The following is a 20,928-nucleotide window of genomic DNA, read 5'->3' on the forward strand; positions in this document are numbered from 1 at the left end:
ATTACTATACATAATCCGCAATTGAGCAACCTAGATTAGATTTACTGCTTCATCATACATGTTAGTTAGTAAATTTAATAATATTAGGAATGGTCCAAATAGAAAGAGACCAGCCTCAGGTTGGATGGGGTTGGGTGTATAAAAGCTTCTTAGCACGTAAATTTGAACCTATCTATAGATCAGGGAAGACCCTTGTCATATACAATGTGAGTCAATTGTATGAGTCCTAGACTCTTATCTGGATAACGACTCCTAAAAAGATAAATCCTTATCCCTCTCCTTCAACAATCTAAATCAGACTACGAGAAGACGAAGGTATGAAAATCCCTTGTGCATACATCTCTTAATAAAGGGTTGGTGCCTTAGGCTTTCGAGATTTTAAGTCCTTCAAAATTTGTTTGCTATGCAATGTTGGAGGATTATAGGTAAACCAGAACCTTTTTGAGTAACAATGTTGAAAGGGAAGTATTTTCTTGATTTCAATTTTTTAAAAGAACTAATTTTGGGTGTGACAAAGCATCCTTAAGGTTAGAAAACTCCTTCAAGGCCTTAGGATGAAAAACGGGTCTTTAATTGACATCTACAATGATGTTTAGGTTCCTAGAAATGGGAAATTGCTAACGAGTCTCTGAGTTGATTGATCGTGACTCACTTCACTGGAGAAAGCCTATGGTTACCTTTTCGTTTCTCTGCCAAAGCTCAAGCCATTCTTTGTATTCCTCTTACCCTATCATGCACTGTTGACCTCGTGGTATTTAGGTGCTTAAGCCATTCATTTGCTTCTTGTTGTTGGTTGGCTTTCTATAAGCCCACTGCAAGGAGATTACTAGGTACCACATATAAACAGATTTTTAATCATTCGAGCCTCTCTCTTATGGGCATAATTTAGGTTTTCAACCACTCGGTTATGAGGGTTGTATGGGTTACAAGAAAAGGACTTAAGTATCTTCATTCCACTGTGATTTAAATATTGTGGTCCAAGTTTTCAGTCTATAATGGTTCCTCATTTTTTTTATGAGAAAAATGCTGGGTATGCTAGCGGTGCAACAACCACCCTACCCGTGCCTGAACACTCTGTCCAAGTAGGGTCCAACCCCCCTTATTAGAAGTATTGGGGAACTGGGCCGGACAAGGAACTGGAAGAGATATTTTCCCATTTAAAGAGATGGTAAGGGAGTCATTTCAAAGGAAGGAAGAGAGAGATAGACACAGGGTGCTAGTATACGGTATACCGCTAGCATACTTATCCCTCCCCCTTTATTTATACAGGTGGTGCATGGTAACCAAATTTCTATCTTTGTGGGTGTTTACACCTAGATTTCGCTCAACCCTTTCACGGCCGAATGGAAGTACTTGGTCATAGTTTGACTCGACCAAGGGGCCATGACCGAGACGCCATTGCACTTTTCGGTCAGACAGAGCAAGGCTGGATTCATCGGCCAGGAATCAATCGATTAGCGTCAACGACGATTTTCAGCAGTTAAGATGTGGGTGATGCACTAACCTGGACGTGATTGGGATAGTGGTCGACAAATAAGGAGACCATTCTCATGGTTACTTCTACCATATAAAATAAGCAGGCAAAGCAAAAGAAGGGGATCAATCAAACACACATCAAACCTGCATTTACTTATCTTTACTTTCTTGCACTGTTTTACTTTTCTACACAATGGTGTGAACTTAAGGTTTTTCTTCTTTGCTTTATGCACCCTTATGCTTTGCACTGTAGATTGTTCACTTTGAGTAATTTAAAGTGCAATTACCATCCATTTTCAGTTCTTTTCGTTCTGCTGTCTTTAAGAAGTCCTCGGATTACCAGGGCACGAGTAGAGCTCTAGATCGCCATGTCGTAACAGGGTGTTCTGTCCTCATTCCGGCCATAACTTGTTGGCCGAAGGAAATTTGACACAACAGTGAGAAACATCGTTATTAAGGATCATAATGGTCGGTTTGTTGTTGCCAAATGTGAACGTAGTTGGAGTTTCTCTACGTACTGCTTCTATGGAAGCTATGGAAGCAGAGGCTATTCATCTGGACTTGTTCCGCTTACATCTTGGGCACCTTACAATGTTATCAGAGTCCAGGTCTTTGATTTCATTTTTAAATCATTATACGGGTACGTTAGATTGGCTTTCTGGTGTAATTGTTGAGGATATTTCGTCTCTTAGTTGTAATTTTTCTCGTGTTGTATTTCTTTTTGGGGCAAGAGATCTCTACTTGGGCGCATGGTCTCTACACAAGCGTTTAGGCTAATGGATGAGCATGCCTGGGTATCTACCCAGGGGGCAGAGACATCATTTCATGGTGTCCACTGAGAGGGTGTAAGAAACACCAAAGTAGAGATCTTTTTCCCTTCTTTTTGCTCCTAGTCTTTGAATGTTGAAGCTCATACTCTGGGCCTCTGGCTAAAGGGACTTATGTTCTAAAGTCGTATTCTATTTGGTGGATCCACCTACTCTTCTTTCTATTACCATTCCCCCCCCCCCCTCTATTTCTATAATATCTTCAGGGGAAAAGAACAATACTGCTTGGTCGTGTGGCTCCTATACCCAGACACAGGAGCACACAAAATTACCATCCCACTCCCTCATAAAATAAAAAATCTCATCCTTGTTGATACTTGGGTGTGCTCTCATTGACTCCCATGTTGGTGTAGGGGCTACTCAACCAGACATCAATCTATTACCCATATATTTATTGGAACTGCATGTGTGACCTTTCCTGTTGACTAAAACAAATTCATATATATCATACTTTATCCTCCATATATAAATGATTCATCGCAAAAAATAGTGTAAATAGAGTAAAAAAAATGATATCCTTTTTCATTATTATTAAAGTCTAAACATTTTAAACTTCAAGTGCAATTTCTTTGGGTACTCCACTTACAATCATAGTTGAAAAACCGGGTTTTGGCTAGGGGAGTCACCCGACTCGAGTCAAAATTTTGAAAAATGTTGACTAGGTCTAGGTAAAAGATGTCGAGATTAGGTCATAAATCGTCCGAATCAAATAAGATTCAGTATTTTTACCCAAGTCATGACAAACTTGGCAAGTTTAGTCGTATTTAAAAAAATCATAAAACCGATTCACTTAAAATCCGAGTTGAATAAAATAGTAAATTGATATTCTAAAACAGTAAGAAACCCTCAGCTCCCATATCATGTTCAATGGTATAAACTCAAAATGCATTGATATGTGATTCCTTGAATTTTTTTTAGTTTTCCGTTTTTTCTGTATTTTTCTGATATTTTATTAATTTATATTTATTTATTGTATTAAAAAAATAAAGACATGACTCGCCTTGACCGGGTTTGACAAGACTAATAAGTCATCAGGTTTTTCTGAAAAAGGAGTTGAGTCAGAATATTTGGTTTTCCAATTAGGGAAAAAAAAAACTTCTACACATCTTTTACAGAACTTTACAAAATTAATTTCTTGAACAAAGAATCTAGAAGCCTTCTTTATGGATAAGCACTAATTACAGTCTTACGAACAGAATAAAATGGTATTAGTGGCAACCTTCCATCCTAATCATTGCTTATTAACAATTCTATACATTAGTGATCGGAGTAAAATCCAGGTTATCAATTTATTATTGTAAGCAAAATTGACTTTATAGTGATAGGATAAATTTAACACTTGAGAGGGATTTCATAGATCTTTACTAATTTTTTTAGACATTTTCGGAATAAACATAATCTGTCTCTAATGTGGTAATATGTTCGTAATTATTGCATTATATTGGATTGAGTGTTAAGACATCGATATGTATTTAGTTTTGCTATGCATTTTTTCCTCCAACCATAAAGGACGGTTCACCCACCATCCTAGGTTCATAAACCCCTACTAGGATTTTTGTATGTTTCAAAATATCCTCATGATATTCATTCCTGCCCTCTTCTGCCCCTCGGTGAATGGGATCCCATTCACCATGGGTGGAGGGAAACTCGATCCTTCGTTTTATTCTTAAATGTTCTTTAAATGATGAAAATAAAATAAAATTGGGGAAGTGTTTCCTATGGGGGAGCATAGCCCATGTGTGTGCGTAGAAGCATCAACAGAGGCAGCATTTTTGCCTTTCATGGGGCGGGAGGTCATGGTGCAGGTGCCACGCTCGTCTCCCCCCCCCCCCACAGAGCCCCCACGGAGTTTTTTTTTTCCAATAAAATTTCAAGATAATTTGAAACTGTTCTTACTTTAATATCATTTTCAAAATCTGTAATGGTTTTATTCATTTTTTTCAAGTATACATGAAAAATGACAAGATTTACCCTCACTTAAGGAAGAAGCTTGTTCTACTTAAGAGGGCAAAAATATAGGATTACAAATAAGAAAATCCCTAAACAGTAAATGTTTAAAAAATGTTTGAAGTTTTATTCAATCTTCACCTTGTGTTAGTAATAATATTTTTAGGGGAAAGGGTTCTTGAACTAAGCATTTCTCACGCCTTCATACATTCCCATTTTTTATTCATGGGAGAGTGTTCTATGAGCAAGCAAGGTATTCTCCACCCTCTCACATAAACATTGTTTATTCATTTATTGAAAGAGAAAGTAAAAAATATGTGAGGAAATGTAGTGTACGTCTTAGGCTCAAGGAGCCTTTGCCTTTCATTCATTTATGCAGAGGGAGAAAAAAAATAAAAAAAGGGATTGTGTGTAGGTTTAGGGTTCACCTTAGGCTTGGAGAGGCTTTTTCCTTTTTTTCTTTTTTTTAAGATATCCTACACATTCACAAATAAATAATAATAAAAAATAAAACAAAACTGTTCATGCACATCAAATAAAACTAAGAAGACAAATCCATTATCCTTGTTTATCATTTTTTAAAGCGGTGCACCATCCTTGAATATCATTTGCTACAATTTACATAACTTACTCAAAAAACCAAAATATTATGCAATCCTAGAATTTCTTTCCCAAAAATAGTACGTCTTACAAAATAGTATTTTATTAATTATTAATTATTCACCGTACTAAAATAATTTGTAATTGGTGGGTATAAGAGGTCTTCTCTCATGCATAGGTCAAGAAATCTTATTTATTCTTCCCCCCCCCCTCCCCGGACTTAACTCCTCTCAGGTTCCCTGCTCAGTCAGGTTTGTAGGTTCCTCTCATAGGGGATAGGAAATGACGACCTCACCCCCTACCCGAACACACTACCCGGGTGGAGTGAGGTTGTCATTTCCACCCTCCCTATGAGAGGAACCTACGAACCTGACCGGGTTGGGAACCTGAGAGGAGAAAAATTCCCCCTCCCCACCCCAAAAATGAAATCTTATTTATTGCCAAAAAATTTGTTGACTGTATCTATTGTCAGAGACAATTATCTTGTTGAATGTTTGTTATAGAGGTCTACATTAATAAAAGGAGTGATTGAAATTCAAACTTGTATGAAAGATTCATATTTTTTGGTAATAAAAGAAGGGAGAACGGTTCATACAACACTATAGTGCAGTTTTACACCAATAGGAGAGGAGGGTGACAAATTGTCCGGCAAGCATATCCATTCAATTAGAAAAGAGAGTGTGGGACACATGGGTGGAATGTGAGAAGGTATGCACAAGAATTTGCACATTGGCATCGTACACTTCCTTTTCCTTAAAAGGATTTCTCTCGCTTTCATCTTTGCATTTCACGGTGCCTAAATCCTTAAATGCATTCTTGTAACTTACTACATTCAAACAAATAGGTGAAAGTTTTCGTTCACTAGTAGAGATGGAAGAATCCCTTCACCATTGGTGATTTGACCTTGTGTCATCATAAACTTGATAGATTTATTCCATAAGATCAGTATGAAAGAACAAGGAACAATGAACACAAACAATATGAATAAGAGAGATTTGATCATGAATCATATCCGAATACATATCATTTAAAGAAGAAATTTTCATTGTAGCTTTTTTGCTTTCTGTTGATCTTGTCTGCTTCATTCTCTACGCGATTGTTAGGATTAACAACTAATTGGCATTGTGGGAGTTTGAACCAATCATGTCATTCTGAACAATAGATGCCTCTCCCATAATGAGTTCAGTTGTCAATAAGTTCATACATAATAATAACACGTTACACTTTTTTTTAGTAGAAAGAAAATCTATTTAGATAGAAGACATGTGTTACACAAGGTTTCAAAAACCAAGGATTGGAATATAGCCCTATCTTACATGCCATAGACGAGACCTTTGGGGTTAGGTAATCGACACAATCATTAATATCCCTAGAAACGAAGTTGGTGTGGAAAATATATCATCCAAATAATACATGAAAATACATGTATCAAGGGATTTAGATTACTTATCTGTTTTGTAGACAAACCAAGGTTGATGTCAACAACTTAAGCACAAAATATAATGTCACGAACTTGAAATTATGTTAAGAAACTTAATGGGCTAAGTCGTATCAATAGATACTGTTGGTAAGACTGCAAACTACAGACTGCAGACGCTCCTTATGGTGCAAACTAGGTTATTGTGAATCAACCTTTAAGATAAAACAACCCTTAGCCCCTCCAATAGTCATTGAATTCGATTACTGGACCTCGTCAAGATACATTCGGGTTGTGCTTAGTCAATAACAGGAATAGAATAACAGGAACTCTCAAAACAATAAAACTAGAAAGAAAACTTGAGAGAAGTTGAATACAAGAGAGAGTGTAACAACACTTGTAATTCACTTACAAAGTGTCAAAAAAATCCTCTATACATAGAGATGAAGGACCCCTTGGAGATACCCTTCCCAAGAGATGTGTCCCTTCAAGAGACACAATGAAAAAAGCGACATTAGACCCTTTGGAGACACCCTTCCCAAGGGATGTGTCTCTTCAAAATACTCAGCGAAAAAAGTCGACAAACTGATTAATGCCAAACAGAACCGGAAACATATAGAGGTATTTTAGAACTTCATTTTATAAAATACAACAATTGGAAATCTTAATAAAACAAGAAGATATATTAAACATATTCTTCACACTTTATAAAACCACAGTGGGCATTGGAGCACCGAGCTTGACAATTTGAATTGTCACATTTGCTTCATTGAGGATTTTGCCACCTTTTTTTTTTTTTTTTTTTCTTGGCATGATAGACAAGAACTAAATTCACCAAAGACTAACCAAATCGGAATCACAAGCTATACATAAAAGCACATTTGCTTTATTGGGATTGTAATCACTGACCACAAATGGTAATTGTTAAGCACTAAATGTAGATGTTTGTGAAGCACTAAGTGTACACTTTGGAAGAACACTAAATATAGACACTGGTGGAGTTTTAAAGCCGTGACCGACGAGCAATAAGAAGAATGATTGCCTCTAGGAGATGTGTAACTGCTTCCTAATTGAATGGATTGATGAGCATGGATAAATGTAACTCTTTGTTGTTGTCCTGAAACAATTGAATCAAGATAAATGTGCTGGCCAATGATGACAGATTCACGAACACTACCATTAGAACCCCATGACATGTTGGTTAGAAGATTTCTCCCTTTCACCGTGTGAAGAAAACTCTAGCAAATTATCCGGTGGAAGTGAGGGCTAGAGTTTTAGATTACATTTCTTCTTCTTAAAGGAAATCAGAATGCAATCCCGTTCACCTCTCTTCCTCCTCTGACTTATCCCCTTCTTGAAGGATAAAAAAGCAAAAGGGAAAATTACATGATTAGCTATTTTTGGGTTTTCATTTACAAAACTGTCCACCCTATGTTTGAGTTAACAAAAATAGATAAAAATAAGTTTTGTTTTACAAAACTAGACAAAACAATGACTCTCCTTCCTTCCTCGGCAGTTCCCCTTTGAAAAAATCTCTATTTTTTTCCTCTGTTACTTGGGGTAGCAGAGAATGGCGGTGGCTAGGATAAGGGTAGGGTTGCAGGGAACGGAGGATGCCTGGGCGAGAAGGCAATGACAGGGGTACAAATGTCTAAAAATGTAAGTGTGGGAGGGAGAGACACTATTTTGTCCAGTTTTATAAATCTTAACTTGTTTTTGTCTATTTTTGTTAACTCAAAAATAGGATGGACAATTTTATAAATGAAAACCCAAAAATAGTTAATCATGTAATTTTCCCAAAGAAAAAAGGGGGGGTGGTGCTCAAGCAGTTTGAGTTGGATTCTACTTAAAACTCCATTATTTTTACTAACAAAAAAAAAAAAAAAAAAATCCATTATAAATAGTGCGACATGGACCCCATTAGCACACGTCATCTGCATCATAACGTAGAGTGAACGCACGCAGTTTGGTCCACCCGCCTCCACCATACGTGTCACCGGCACAATTAAGACAAGTTACCCTTCTTATGAAGAAGCTTTGTCATCATGGATTTATTATTATCTGGAAAATCTAAACACCAAAATAAATAAAGAAATGATGACCCAATTGGCCAATTCTTGAGAGCGTTATATATAGTCGTGTTAAGAACTTTCTTGTTTGTACACCCAAAATCAATTTTCAAATTAGGAAAATTCAAAGCCAAGTCCACCTCAAATGATGGGTCATATTGGTCACTCGAGTATACTTTGAGGAATCGGTATTAGATCGGTCGATTCGTATAGCTATTGGTTGAGATTGATATCAATTTTTGATCGATCCCATCAATATGAATAAGAGTAAAAATGTAAAAATTTTTAATTAACAAGAGTAAATTTGTCTAATTCCAATCAATCAAGATCAATATTGGATCAATATCAATCGAGATCGATACCGATTACTAAAACCCTGCTTGGGACCAATCAACTCTTAAACATTTTAGGAGTACAACTTTTATGGAGGGACCGTCATGGCACTGGTTGAGTGGGTAGACCTTTTCAAGGTTAATCGGACATGTAAGCTACGTGCTTCTCCTATTAGTGACCCACTACTAATTAGACGAGTCAAATGAAGAACCTCTGCTTGGCGTGCACGATAGGAAGGCCCATAATATATTCTCATACATTCATTCATCTTTGTTGTTGATTAATGTCAATAAAATCCAAACACCTCTTCCCTTTACCATCCCAAGTTAAATGGGGTGTCAAAAATTGGCCCGCACCAATACCTTATTTCTGAATCGATTTATTGAAGGTTGAGTTCGGTTTGATTGAGTATTAAATATGTCGGGTTCAAGCATGATCAATCAACAAAATCGTTCTCGGTACAAGGTAGTGGCTCGACAGTTGCTTGAATAAGACCGTTGAAATACTGTGACTGATCAATAATCGATGCTCATGATCCATTTAAAACCTGATCAACCTAATTATGGATTGATAACTGACCAATCGAATAGAAATATGTCCACGCCTTCGCGTAAGAGGCCCAATGGGTTGACACCACTAATTGTATCCACCATGACCCGGTTCGACTCTGGACGTTCTAATGGCAGTCAGGGGGAAGAAAATGAGTTCTTTTCTGGACCTTTTCGAGTACGTACACTTTTTCACACCTATAGGGAGTCGGAACTCAGGCGTTTCAAAGTTCACTTTATCGAGCCTTCCGCCACGTCTGTCAGTAATCCTGACCGTCCATTGGTAGCATATTGTGCCTCTCAGACTCGGTCCCCACTAAAGCTGTAGTTCTTATGCGACTATCAAGGATATTTTAGTCATCTCACATCTCTGTTCAATCTTTCTCTCGTTCTAGTTTTACCTGACTACCCTGCAAAAAATTAAAAAATCAAGACGAAACAAAAGAGCACCAAAACCCCAACCAAACCCAGAAAGGAAAATCGAAAGCAACCAATCTCATTTTTTTTCAAGGCAAAAGAGAAATGGAAAAACGAAGCACCACCAACCAGTCTCTTCAATCTCTGTTTCTTCGTTTTCACTTCAAGCTTCAACCAGCACTGAAAGGCCCTTCTTATCAACAAAATCAATTTCACATATCTGATTTTTTGGTTTAATTTTTTTGCTTTTTAAATCATTGCTGAGATGGAGTTCAGAAGAACAACCAAGAACAGGGGCTTTTATCTGAGGATGAAGCTCATACACCGTCATGGAAGACATGATAAGAGCTTCTGTTACAGATATTTCAGATGGGTTCTCTGGTTTTCATTATCCCTCTATTTCTTCAGCTCTTATCTCATCAGTAGCTCCACCAGAACCACACCTCTGCGTAAAACCACCGTCTCTACTTCTCTAACAAACTTCATATCTCGAGCCATGTTCGAAACCAATACGACGATTTCGCAACAACCCAGAATTCAGAATCCAGTCTTTTCTCGAGGTTCAATCATTTTACTTCACCTTCTCCGTTTATTTCTGATTATTTCATCATTCAGGCTCTGTCATCTCATTTGATTTCCTCTTTCAGGTTTATTCAATGATCTGAAGGTTTATGTATACGATCTCCCACCGAAATACAACAAGGATTGGCTCGCAAACGAGAGATGCAGTAACCATTTATTCGCTGCGGAAGTCGCGATACACAAGGCCCTATTGAGTAGCGATGTACGAACGCTTAACCCATTAGAAGCAGATTTCTTCTTTGTCCCTGTTTATGTGTCTTGCAACTTCAGCACTGTAAATGGGTTTCCGGCGATTGGTCACGCTCGGCCTCTGTTAGCATCAGCAGTGCAACTAATCTCTTCGGAAATGCCATTCTGGAATAGAAGTCGTGGGGCTGATCATGTTTTTGTTGCTTCCCACGATTTCGGACCTTGTTTTCATACAATGGTGAGTTTAAAAGCTAGTTAGTTCCCATTTTTTCTTTTTCTGTTCATTTAAAATGGATCTTTATAAAACTTTGATGGGCTGATGGTTTAATCTGAAATGTGGGTTTGAAGGAGGATGTAGCAATTGCAGATGGGATTCCAGAGTTCTTGAAGAAATCGATTATATTGCAGACATTTGGAGTCAAATACAAACATGCCTGTCAAGAAGTAGAGAATGTGGTGATACCGCCTTATGTGTCGCCGGAAAATGTACGGTCGACGCTGGAGAAGGCGCAGGAGAACCGCAAGAGGGATATATGGGTATTCTTCAGAGGGAAGATGGAAGTTCATCCAAAGAACATCAGTGGAAGATTTTACAGCAAGTAATAATCTTCTTAAAATTCATATTCTATAATCTTGAAAACCTCAAATTACCCATGGCCATGGACCCCCTCTGCCGTCTTCCTTCCTCAGGGCCCGGCCAAGTCGACATTCCAACTTCCGAACATTGAACCGGAAAATTGGGTCAAAGTTCGTAAATTTTATGACGAAAATGCCCATGTTAATGACCTGTTTATTATGTGCCGACTGCTGAGCACGTAGCTACGTAAAAATCGTGGTCCGCGTGGACGAGATTTTTTGTTTTTTTTTTTGTTTTTATTTATATATTTCATCGGGGGTTGTTTTTGTAAAATTGTCTTAAAAGAATCGTCTTTGTTTTTTTTTTAAGGCGAGTACGAACGGTGATATGGCATAAGTACAATTGGCACCGGAAGTTTTATCTGAAGCGGCACAGATACGATGGTTATCAATCAGAGATCGCACGGTCAGTATTCTGCCTCTGCCCACTGGGGTGGGCCCCGTGGAGCCCAAGACTTGTGGAATCGGTCGTCCTTGGATGCGTTCCTGTTATTATCGCCGACGGTATTCGGCTTCCCTTCCCCAGTGTAGTCCGGTGGCCGGACATATCGCTGACGGTGGCGGAGAAGGACGTGGTAAAGCTGGGGAAAATACTGGAGCATGTGGCAGCGACCAATCTCTCTGATATACAGAGGAACCTGTGGGACCCATCGACCAAGCAGGCCCTACTATTCAACCGTGATATGAAAGATGGAGATGCCACGTGGCAGGTCTTACATGACCTATCCAAGAAGCTAGATAGGTCGTACAGGAGGCGTTCGAGGCTTCGTGGCGAATCATCGTCCGACGCGTGACGGTTATGTATCGGTTGAAACGGGAGGTGCCAGCCCAGCCCATTGGCTGTGCTTTTTACACAGCGTGGATGCTGATTCAGGCAAAAAATAGTGGAGGACAGCCTGTATGTATTATTCTTCACAGGTGGGCCCCACAACAGAACAGAAGAACCATCGTCCACTGTATATTTTGGTAGGAAAATATTGGAGATTGTATGTATAGCTGAGAGGGGGGGGGGGGAGAAGAGTGTGAAATAAATAAATAAAAAAGATTTTTTTTAGACAAAAGAAATTGAAAATGGAAATACGAAAATTATTTTAAGGTAAGAAATCGAATCTATTGGTAAAAAAAGGGCGAATCCATCAAGGGGAGCAGACGAGCAGCTGAAGTGTCAGAGCTTTAAAATTGAAGTTAAATGAGCGGGCGAGGGAGTAGGATGGTATGTCGTTGTGGCCCCACGGAATCATAAAAAACCGTACAATAGACAGTGTTTCGAATTCTGGAAAACTGTTCCCTTCCTCACCCTCCTTATATTTTTCTTCTGACACCTTCACTACCTCAGCTCTGCCAAAGCTGAGAGGGGTTAGGTAGTGGCTTTTTACCTCAGTTAGTAAGGTCATATCGTAATTCTCTTTTATTTTCTGTGGAACTCTGCAAAAGTCTCAATCCAGTCAGGGTTCAGGAAGAAAGAGACGGTTCATGTTTATGTAATTTCAGAAGAATCCCAGTTTTATTTTTGTTATAAGGCCATCTTTATTACCTGCCAGTGTAGATTGTGGAATGGAGTGGGTCAGGATAACATTGGATAAAATTGGGCTGGACTAGATTTTTGTAGCCCTACTTGGCTTTATGAGGCCAAAATCCAGGTATTTTTATCCAAATTGCATTTAAGAAGTTGGAGAACGATTGATGGATAAAGAACGTAACAAGATGTAAGTGGATTTTAGTATGTTCCTCAAAATTACTTCTAAATTTTCCATCAGCCATGTTGAATGGGAAAAAGATCTTCTCTAACCACCTATGTCCTATCCAATGGCGGGGAGGATTTCAAATGTATATTCACATGTTGACAGGTGTTGGGATATGTGTTCAAGTCATCCTAGTCGTTGGATGGGTGGTTGGAGAAGAGTTGAACGTCCAAGTAGTTGGAGAGGATCCATATCCGCGAATTGATTCATAGGGCTTCAGATTCATGCGAAAGAGTATCAGTCAGGTATTTTGGGAAATATATTAAAACCTTGTAGGGTTTGTGAAGCTTAAGATGATTTGATGAATCTTATAGTGAAGGAAAACTTTCTCCATAAATGAATTAATTTCTTTAATATCATGGATAAGTTCTTAATTTTTTGGGAGCGGGGTATTGTTGCCAAACTGCATGGCCCCTGCACCAACACGGAGCCAGTGAGAGCCCATGTGAGGGCATCTAATTGGGATGAGATTTTTCATTTCATTTGGGGGGGGGGGGGGGGAGGGGTAGGGCAGTCATTTTACCGTTCTCCTATGTCTAGGTGCAGGCACCAAACAGCTTAATAGCATTCTTTTGACCTTATCACTTTGTCCAAATTTTCCATGATGAAGAGAGAACCTCTCTATATCCAGATGATCTAACTATCTACTTTGATCAAGAAAAGTATTTCTAACCTTCGACAATAGGGGATGATAATTAATGATAATACTCATTAATCCAGGAGTCCAATCACCACGTCAAATAAGCATGGCGGATGACGACATACGTACTTTGTCTTATTTATTAACAAAAAGAAAAAGGAAGGAAGATGAACATGCTCCAAAAGCAACAATAAATAAAATTAAATATGTCCATGCAAACAAACCTTGATGTATCAATCACTCACCAATACTTAGCAGGGAAAAAATATAAATATCAAACTCACCAATACTTAGAAAGTGATATTCGAATTAAAATGAAGTTAGTGACATCAACACATAATAAAATCTGTTATTGTAAAATTAAATTTAGAATTAATTAAAAATCATCATCATTGTCATCATCTAAGCCATTGTTTTGTTCTACTATCTTCCTAAATAATTAAAACAAAAAAAGACATGTTGTCTACACCTAAACACAAAGGGAGGCAAAATGACCACCATTTCCCCATTAAAGCAAAAAATTCTATCCCTGTTTATGCTCCTATACGTACCGTAATTGGCCCCTGTGCTGGCACAATGACCTTGCTGCCAGGCAGAGAAACCTCTCCCAATAATTAATTAGAGCTTGCTTATGAAAATGAAGGACAAATTTTAATTGGATTATCAATGCCAATAGCATCACTCAACAATTAAACAATTAAACAATTATACTTTACCAGCTTGTAATATAGCCCCCCCCCCCCCCCAAAAAAAAAAAAATTTTAATTTTTCCACCTATCCAAAAAAATATATAAATATATAGGGCCCCCCAAAGCATGGGCCTTCAATGTATCCCCACTCTTAGGCTCTTAGCCCTATTTCCACAACTTTGAGTCTAGGCCACGAGTTTTGTACATTTTGGCTTGGTTAAAATATTATATTTGCCCATGATTTACATTTATGAATCAAAATTAAGCTTCCCACAAGGTTTCCTTTGCATCAAAGCTTGGCGCTCTATTTGGAATCTAATTTGGTTATATCTGATTCAACCATGGATTGATCTAAGGGAAAATTACATGATTAGTTACTTTTGGGTTTTTATTTATAAAACTGTCCACTCTATGTTTGAGTTAACAAAAATAGACAAAAACAAGTTAAGGTTTACAAAACTAGACAAAATAGTGTCTCTCCCTCCCAAAATTACTTTTTTAGACATTTTTACCCCTGCCATTGTCTGCTCTCCCAAGCATCCTCCGTTCCCTGCAACCCACCCCTGTCCCCGCCACCGTCATTCTCTGCTACCCAAACCCGCCCCTCCCTTCCATTCCCTTCCCTTCCCTGTGATTACCTAGGATGCCTGGGCGAGAAGGCAATGGAAGGGGTAAAAATGTCTAAAATAGTAAGTGACGGAGGGAGAGACACTATTTTGTCCAGTTTTGTAAACCTTAACTTGTTTTTGTCTATTTTTGTTAACTCAAACATACAGTGGAAAGTTTTTTAAATGAAAACCCAAAAGTGACTAATCATGTAATTTTCCCTTGATCTAACCCATGCTTAGTTTTTTTTTTTGCTTCAATTTTAACCTATCTTAATACACTATCAAGTTTTAAACCACCCCCCCCCCCCCCCAAATAAAATATATATAATATTATATAATATCAACTGACCTTTCATTATTTAGACATCGATCTTGGGCTGTGAAATGACAAACACAAACCCAGTCAGTTCAGGCTTAGCATAACTAGGGCCCAGCCCAGAACTGAGGTAGTGCTGAGGCTCTGTTACCTCTGTATATTTCTACTCTTTCATCACCCTTTAAGTCTTTGAAGAAATGTATACATCATCATGCATCTACAGTACGAGATAATAAATTAGAAAAGGAATTAGATTTGTGTTTCTTCCCTTTATTTCCAGTTTTAGAAAGTTTAATATCCATTTGATTTTTGTTTTAGTAGCTAGGGTGAGAATAATAGCCTTTCCCATGTGAAGGAAAAAAAAAAAAAAAAACAGTTTCAGTGGGGAACTGCGCAATTCAGGTGAATTCAGAGTGATCAGCTAGCTAGAAAAGGGTCTGGAACCCACAAATAAAACATGATTCTATTTACAACAAGCTTAGCCAACAGATTGATCCAAGATAGATTATGGGCTGGGAAAGCGGTTAAGCACCTAACTCATTTGGTTGTACTAGTCTCTCTATATTTGCTTAATATTTTATGGGAAAGAGAAGAGGAAAGAAGCTAACAATGGAATGATCACTATGAAAGACAAATCACAAATATAAAAACATCTTGGATAGAAATCTTAGAATTATTTCATTTCATATACAATGCCATTGGAGCTAATAATACTCTTCCATCTAATTTCTATCATCATATCTCTTCTGTACACAGGTAAGTTAGTACCATAAGACAGATTATAAAGCTACTTCCCAATCACAACATATATATGTAATCTCAAGGTTTACATTTAGGATAAACCAGGGCTCAAAAAGGGGCAGGAAAAGGTATCTTTCACTTCCAACCCATCAACATCTTTGTGACTTCCTCCTCGATCTTCTTCCTTGGCACTGAAGGCCCGTCCCCTTCATCAAGAAGGATTCTATAAACTTCCCACTCCCGATCACCAATCACATGCCTCCCAATCTCAGCCTGGAAAAACGATCAGCACAATTTGTTTTAGATTAATATTGGAAGGTCATTATCAGTAGAAGTAAATCCATCAATTGCATGGAATAACACAACACATCGGCTCAGAAAGTACCGAGAAGATGCATGTATTGAGCATCTTGAGTGCAAGGGTGATGTCATGAAAGACAAGGGGCCGACCCTTGCCACATAACTCTACAGGGTTTGCAACCAGAAGTTCTGTATCAGGACCTCGGCTAACCACAGCTACTCTTAGAGGACGAAACAGCTCCATCAAAAGGCAAGACCTCAATGCATTCTGCTTGCTTGGATCGGCTATCTTCTTTCCATCCGATTGCATGAACAAATCCACCTCACATTGTCCTCTTTCATTCAGGGAGAAACGACCATAAGAAGTCTGGAAAACAACATAAAGACTTATAATGACGATTAAAGAATAAAAGCATCAGAACTTGACCCCAAATAAACATTGTTAAACAAAAGAAAGGCTTATATATCACCAAAAAAACAAAAAAAAAAGAAACACACTGCAAGACCTAAGTTCTAAAACCGATTGGAATAGTTGGGACCTAATGTACAAAGTATGACAACATGGTGTCAAAGTTCAACATCGATACAGGTCTGATACAATGGCATCAATTATGTATATAATTAAAATTTTCACCTGGGAGATTCAAGATTGACCATAATTACGCTCTCTCTCTGATTCTTCTTGTTTTTCCCCCTCGGTCCTCTCTCTCACACACTTCCTTTTTTTATTTTTTGCCTTTATAAGGTCACAAATAATACATGAAGTCCCCCTTTTGCCATGCATAAAGTGAACCTACAATTAGGATAAGCACGAAAATTAAAGCTTCTAATAATACAAATAGACCCAATACATCGAAATTCATCACCCATAGATAAAGAAAAACCGTTTCAACATTAAAGACCGGTATGGATTCCTCTCTGTCCATTGACATTACTGGAATACGGAAAGGCAGATAAAAGATGAGATTGGCGACTAGGTGGGCAGTACTAAAGCTTTGGGGTCAGAGGCCGGCCACATTTCGGGATCTCTTTCTAGCTGACCTGCTATTTATGGAAGAAAGATATTTAGAAACAGATGGAAAGCTTTCTACTTCAAGAACAAACATAACTCTGTAACTGGATAATCAGCACTGAAAACTGTCTTAGATTCGGTGGTTTGGTGTTTTGATGATCCCTACCTTATTGACTGCAACTTCTGTATTATGTCCACTGATGTTACATGAAGTGTCTACTGATGTTGATTGTATGTAAGATCCAACACATATTGACACAATTCTCATTAAAAAAAAACATGTGGACACAATCAGAAAATGACAAATACAGGAAAACTGATTCTCCAACTCATCAGTCATTAGCTTTGGTCTTGGTGTTCTTCATGGAGGGCAAAGCAACTGAATGGCATGAACATGGTTAGCAATTAAACCAACAAAATTCGTTATGGTATTATTCAAGTGTTATTCAGTTCAACAATCCAAGATTAGAACAAAATTTGGGAAATTTTATAGGAATTGTGTGCACCTATGTTTCCCAATTTTCTTGGCCATATTATTTTGCTTTTTTCCCAACTTGTCAATTTTAAAGCACTGCAAACATGGATATAAAGATATGAACATAAACATGTAATACACAAATTTGTAAACTGGGGTTCAAACCAATGCACATCACAAGGGTAGCAGATGGAAGATGATGCATGAAACTTCGTACCGTTCACATTACTTCTGACTTATGTTCAGTATATTATAATTTTTTTAAATGGTCTAGATAAAATCCTACAAAACAAGAAATCAGTTTTATTACCTGCAATGAAAACATAATCCACAGAGCAGCAATACAAATGCTTGATTTAACAAACTCATAAAAGAACTGTAATTCACATATCATATTTCAATATTCTTACCTGTATATTATAATCCTTCGAAGTTCTCATAATGTCGTAGAGGAGACCTTTGTGATCTTGGCAATTGATTTGCATGAGTGTGTGAGAAGGGCTGAGGGTATTGTCCATCATAACAGAAACATTGTTGGCAATTGCAAACCCACTTTGAAATTCTTCGGTAAGCTCTAACCTGAACATCTCTTCCATGGCTGCAACAGGGAGAAACGAAGAACCATGTGAACATGTGGCAATTTCAGGACCAGCCAATTCTATCTCACAACTGATCATTGCATCTCCCAAAACACCTCTCAATCGATCATGAGTATCCTCCTTCCTCTTCTTTGTATGCAGAAGTTCCCTGATTGAAGAAAAGTTAGCAAATTCCATAAAAGCGAAAACATGTTACTGCCCACATTAATGAAATAGGTTATAAAAAAACCCAAGCAATGTTTAATTCTACGAAGAATAGTATAAATATGGTAGAAAAATTGTATGAAAACTTTGATGTGGTAAATTTTAAATGCTGCTTGGTTGTCAAACATAAGTGAGACAAACAGTAAGTACTCCAGAAAATTGCTAAAGAAACTTAAGAGCAAAAGTTCAGCATAAATCTTCTAGGATGTGATGGATTGGCGTTAATTGAATATCTTTACTGAAATAACCCAATCCTTTTTTTGCACAGAAATATGCAACTGATGTGAGAAAAAACTAATCTGCAACATGCAGAAGGATAAGTTGCAGGTGCAGGATAGGTATGGGACTCAGTTTGGTGCTGACTGGACAAGAGAAGCACCTATAATGGGAGGCAGGACAGCATACATGGCAAGAGGGTTGCAGCTAATGCAAATGGGAGAAAATGCCCAAGGTAGCATGCTTGAATTGATTTAATTGTGCATTCCTGCACTCTGCAGATTGACCCTGGGGTGCCTTCTAAATTCGCCACAGCTAAAAAATTTCAGCAATTGCATAATCCAAACAATGTGTCAGTTAAATATTTTGTAAAATTACTCCCAGATTTTTCACAGAATCCAGTCCATTGATTGATTCCAAATTATTCGCCATGTAAACTAGTTGGTGGTGGACATGATTTTTCTGTTAAAAACAAGATGTCTCTAAATGCATCAGAATTCTTTCCAATACCATAAACATTTTAATTGCAGATCCGATTTTTCACTGCCTTCCATTGTCCCAAAGTAATCACCTAATACGTAAAATAAATTTTACTAACAACATTCATTCAAGAAAACAAAAGAAGGAATAAAATAGAACAGATGAAACTTTTCTTCTAAGTGGGGGAAAATTGTAAGGAATGAAGCACCTGGTGTCTGTGATGAAGAAAAGATCCATTACTCTTCCATCTGGGGTGGTCGACACCTTGACTTTCCTGATTATGAGCTCAAGCTCGCAGAGGACTTCGGTGACATCTACCAAATTACACCCCCCAAAAAAAATATAATAAAAAAATTTTGAAAAAAAAAAGAATATCAAAATACAGGGAGTAGGAAAGAATAATAATCTAAATACCCAAATCCAAGAGATTTCTTGCTAACATCCAAAGCAAATTTTAGAAAAACCAGTACAAGAAATTGAACAACACAATTCGCCAAGAAATCAAACTTCCAACCCTCAACAAATAATCACAACTCCAGTTCTACAGCCCAATCCAACAATAAAACCAGGAAAAATGGATGAAATTAACCCCAAAAAAAGGAAGGCAGGAAAAAGAGGGACAGAGGAGAGGATACTTACCGTGCAAGAGACCTCTTCGATCAAAGCAACAGAACTTCAACAGGAAAACATCTGGAGGCTTCTGCTGCTGCAACTCCGATCTGTAATAATAAATTGCCGAAGCAGAATTACAAGAAGGGCACGCCCCAACCAGTCTCCTTTTCAACAAATCCCACCTTGTGGTGGGTTTTCCGACAACCCAGAAGACGATGTAGCACCATTTCCCATCCGTTGTAACATCTACACCAGGAAATCAAATGAAAAATTAACATCAGAAAACCAAAAGGAAAATGCCCAGAAAAGAAATATACTCATTCCTCTTACCTCCTTTTACGATATTCAACCCAAAGAAAAGCAATAAACGGCAGAGGTCACAACCCAAGCCAGTCTTGTCTGGGCAGTTCACAGTGATGACACTGGGATCTCCTTCCTTTTCTGGTGGTGTAATGAGAACCAGGTCGTCGTAAGGAATTCCCATCCTTCTTCCTCTCCAAATGTTCCAGAAAGAAAATCACAATTTTCCTCTTTTCTTGCTCTTTCTTCTATTCCTGCTCAACTTTTCTTGCTTTGTTCTTCTTCACTGAACCATGAAACAATGTAAGAAGCAGAAAAAGACGGATTAAGTAAGCAAAACGTATGTATTTTCTTCCTTCTCTAACCCACCAGATGATCTTTACCACCTGACTTCTAGATATTGGGTTTCCCTTCTCTCCTTCACAGATTCTCTTGGTTCCTCTCTCTCTCTCTCTCCCTCTCTCCCTCTCTCCCTCTCACACGCACACACACACTATAGACAGTGAGACCGTATCAAATATACGTTTGATGACACCTACGTTTTAATTAATAGATGCAGTAATGACGAGAACTCGGGAGAAACTCTGTAGGGAAACTCACTGAGTCGACTCGTTTAGAATTGCAAGACCAACCCATCCTAGGGTTTTAGTATGCTCCGAAATACTCTCCCGATAGGCCGATACCCATTCCCGCCCTCTCCCACCCCTCGGTAAATGGAATCGGGTGGAGGTAAACTCAGTCCTAAATTGTTAGATCGGTATCTTATACCACCTACATACACTATGGAGAAATTTTACCAAAAAAAGAAAAAACAAAAACAAAAACAAAAACACTACCAACTCTATTTGTTTCGGCATTAAATTTAAAAATTTTCTAAGGTATGTTTCCATAAAAAAACAACAAACATTGGAACACTTCTCAACATTTAAAATTTTACATCTAATTTTTTTTAC

The 20,928-nt window shown here is 38.0% G+C and overlaps 2 protein-coding genes across 2 annotated transcripts; one reads left to right on the forward strand and one right to left on the reverse strand.

Annotated features, from left to right (window-relative positions):
• Positions 1 to 9,723: 9,723 nt before the first annotated feature.
• LOC122651889 (probable glucuronoxylan glucuronosyltransferase IRX7) lies at positions 9,724 to 11,979 on the forward strand. Its single transcript, XM_043845448.1, has 4 exons — positions 9,724 to 10,194; positions 10,282 to 10,643; positions 10,754 to 11,004; positions 11,352 to 11,979. Exons 1-4 carry the CDS (start codon positions 9,900 to 9,902, stop codon positions 11,833 to 11,835), a joined length of 1,392 nt encoding a protein of 463 aa, XP_043701383.1. The 5' UTR covers positions 9,724 to 9,899; the 3' UTR covers positions 11,836 to 11,979.
• Positions 11,980 to 15,887: 3,908 nt separating this feature from the next.
• Positions 15,888 to 20,344, reverse strand: LOC122651890 (ACT domain-containing protein ACR10-like). Its single transcript, XM_043845449.1, has 6 exons — positions 20,006 to 20,344; positions 19,703 to 19,921; positions 19,272 to 19,377; positions 17,975 to 18,311; positions 16,163 to 16,444; positions 15,888 to 16,050 (listed from the first exon to the last, which is right to left on the reverse strand). The coding sequence occupies exons 1-6, from the start codon at positions 20,157 to 20,159 to the stop codon at positions 15,913 to 15,915; spliced, it is 1,236 nt and encodes a 411-aa protein (XP_043701384.1). The 5' UTR covers positions 20,160 to 20,344; the 3' UTR covers positions 15,888 to 15,912.
• Positions 20,345 to 20,928: the final 584 nt, after the last annotated feature.

The sequence above is a fragment of the Telopea speciosissima genome, chromosome 2 (assembly GCF_018873765.1).
Source record: "Telopea speciosissima isolate NSW1024214 ecotype Mountain lineage chromosome 2, Tspe_v1, whole genome shotgun sequence".
Classification (NCBI taxonomy): domain Eukaryota; kingdom Viridiplantae; phylum Streptophyta; class Magnoliopsida; order Proteales; family Proteaceae; genus Telopea; species Telopea speciosissima.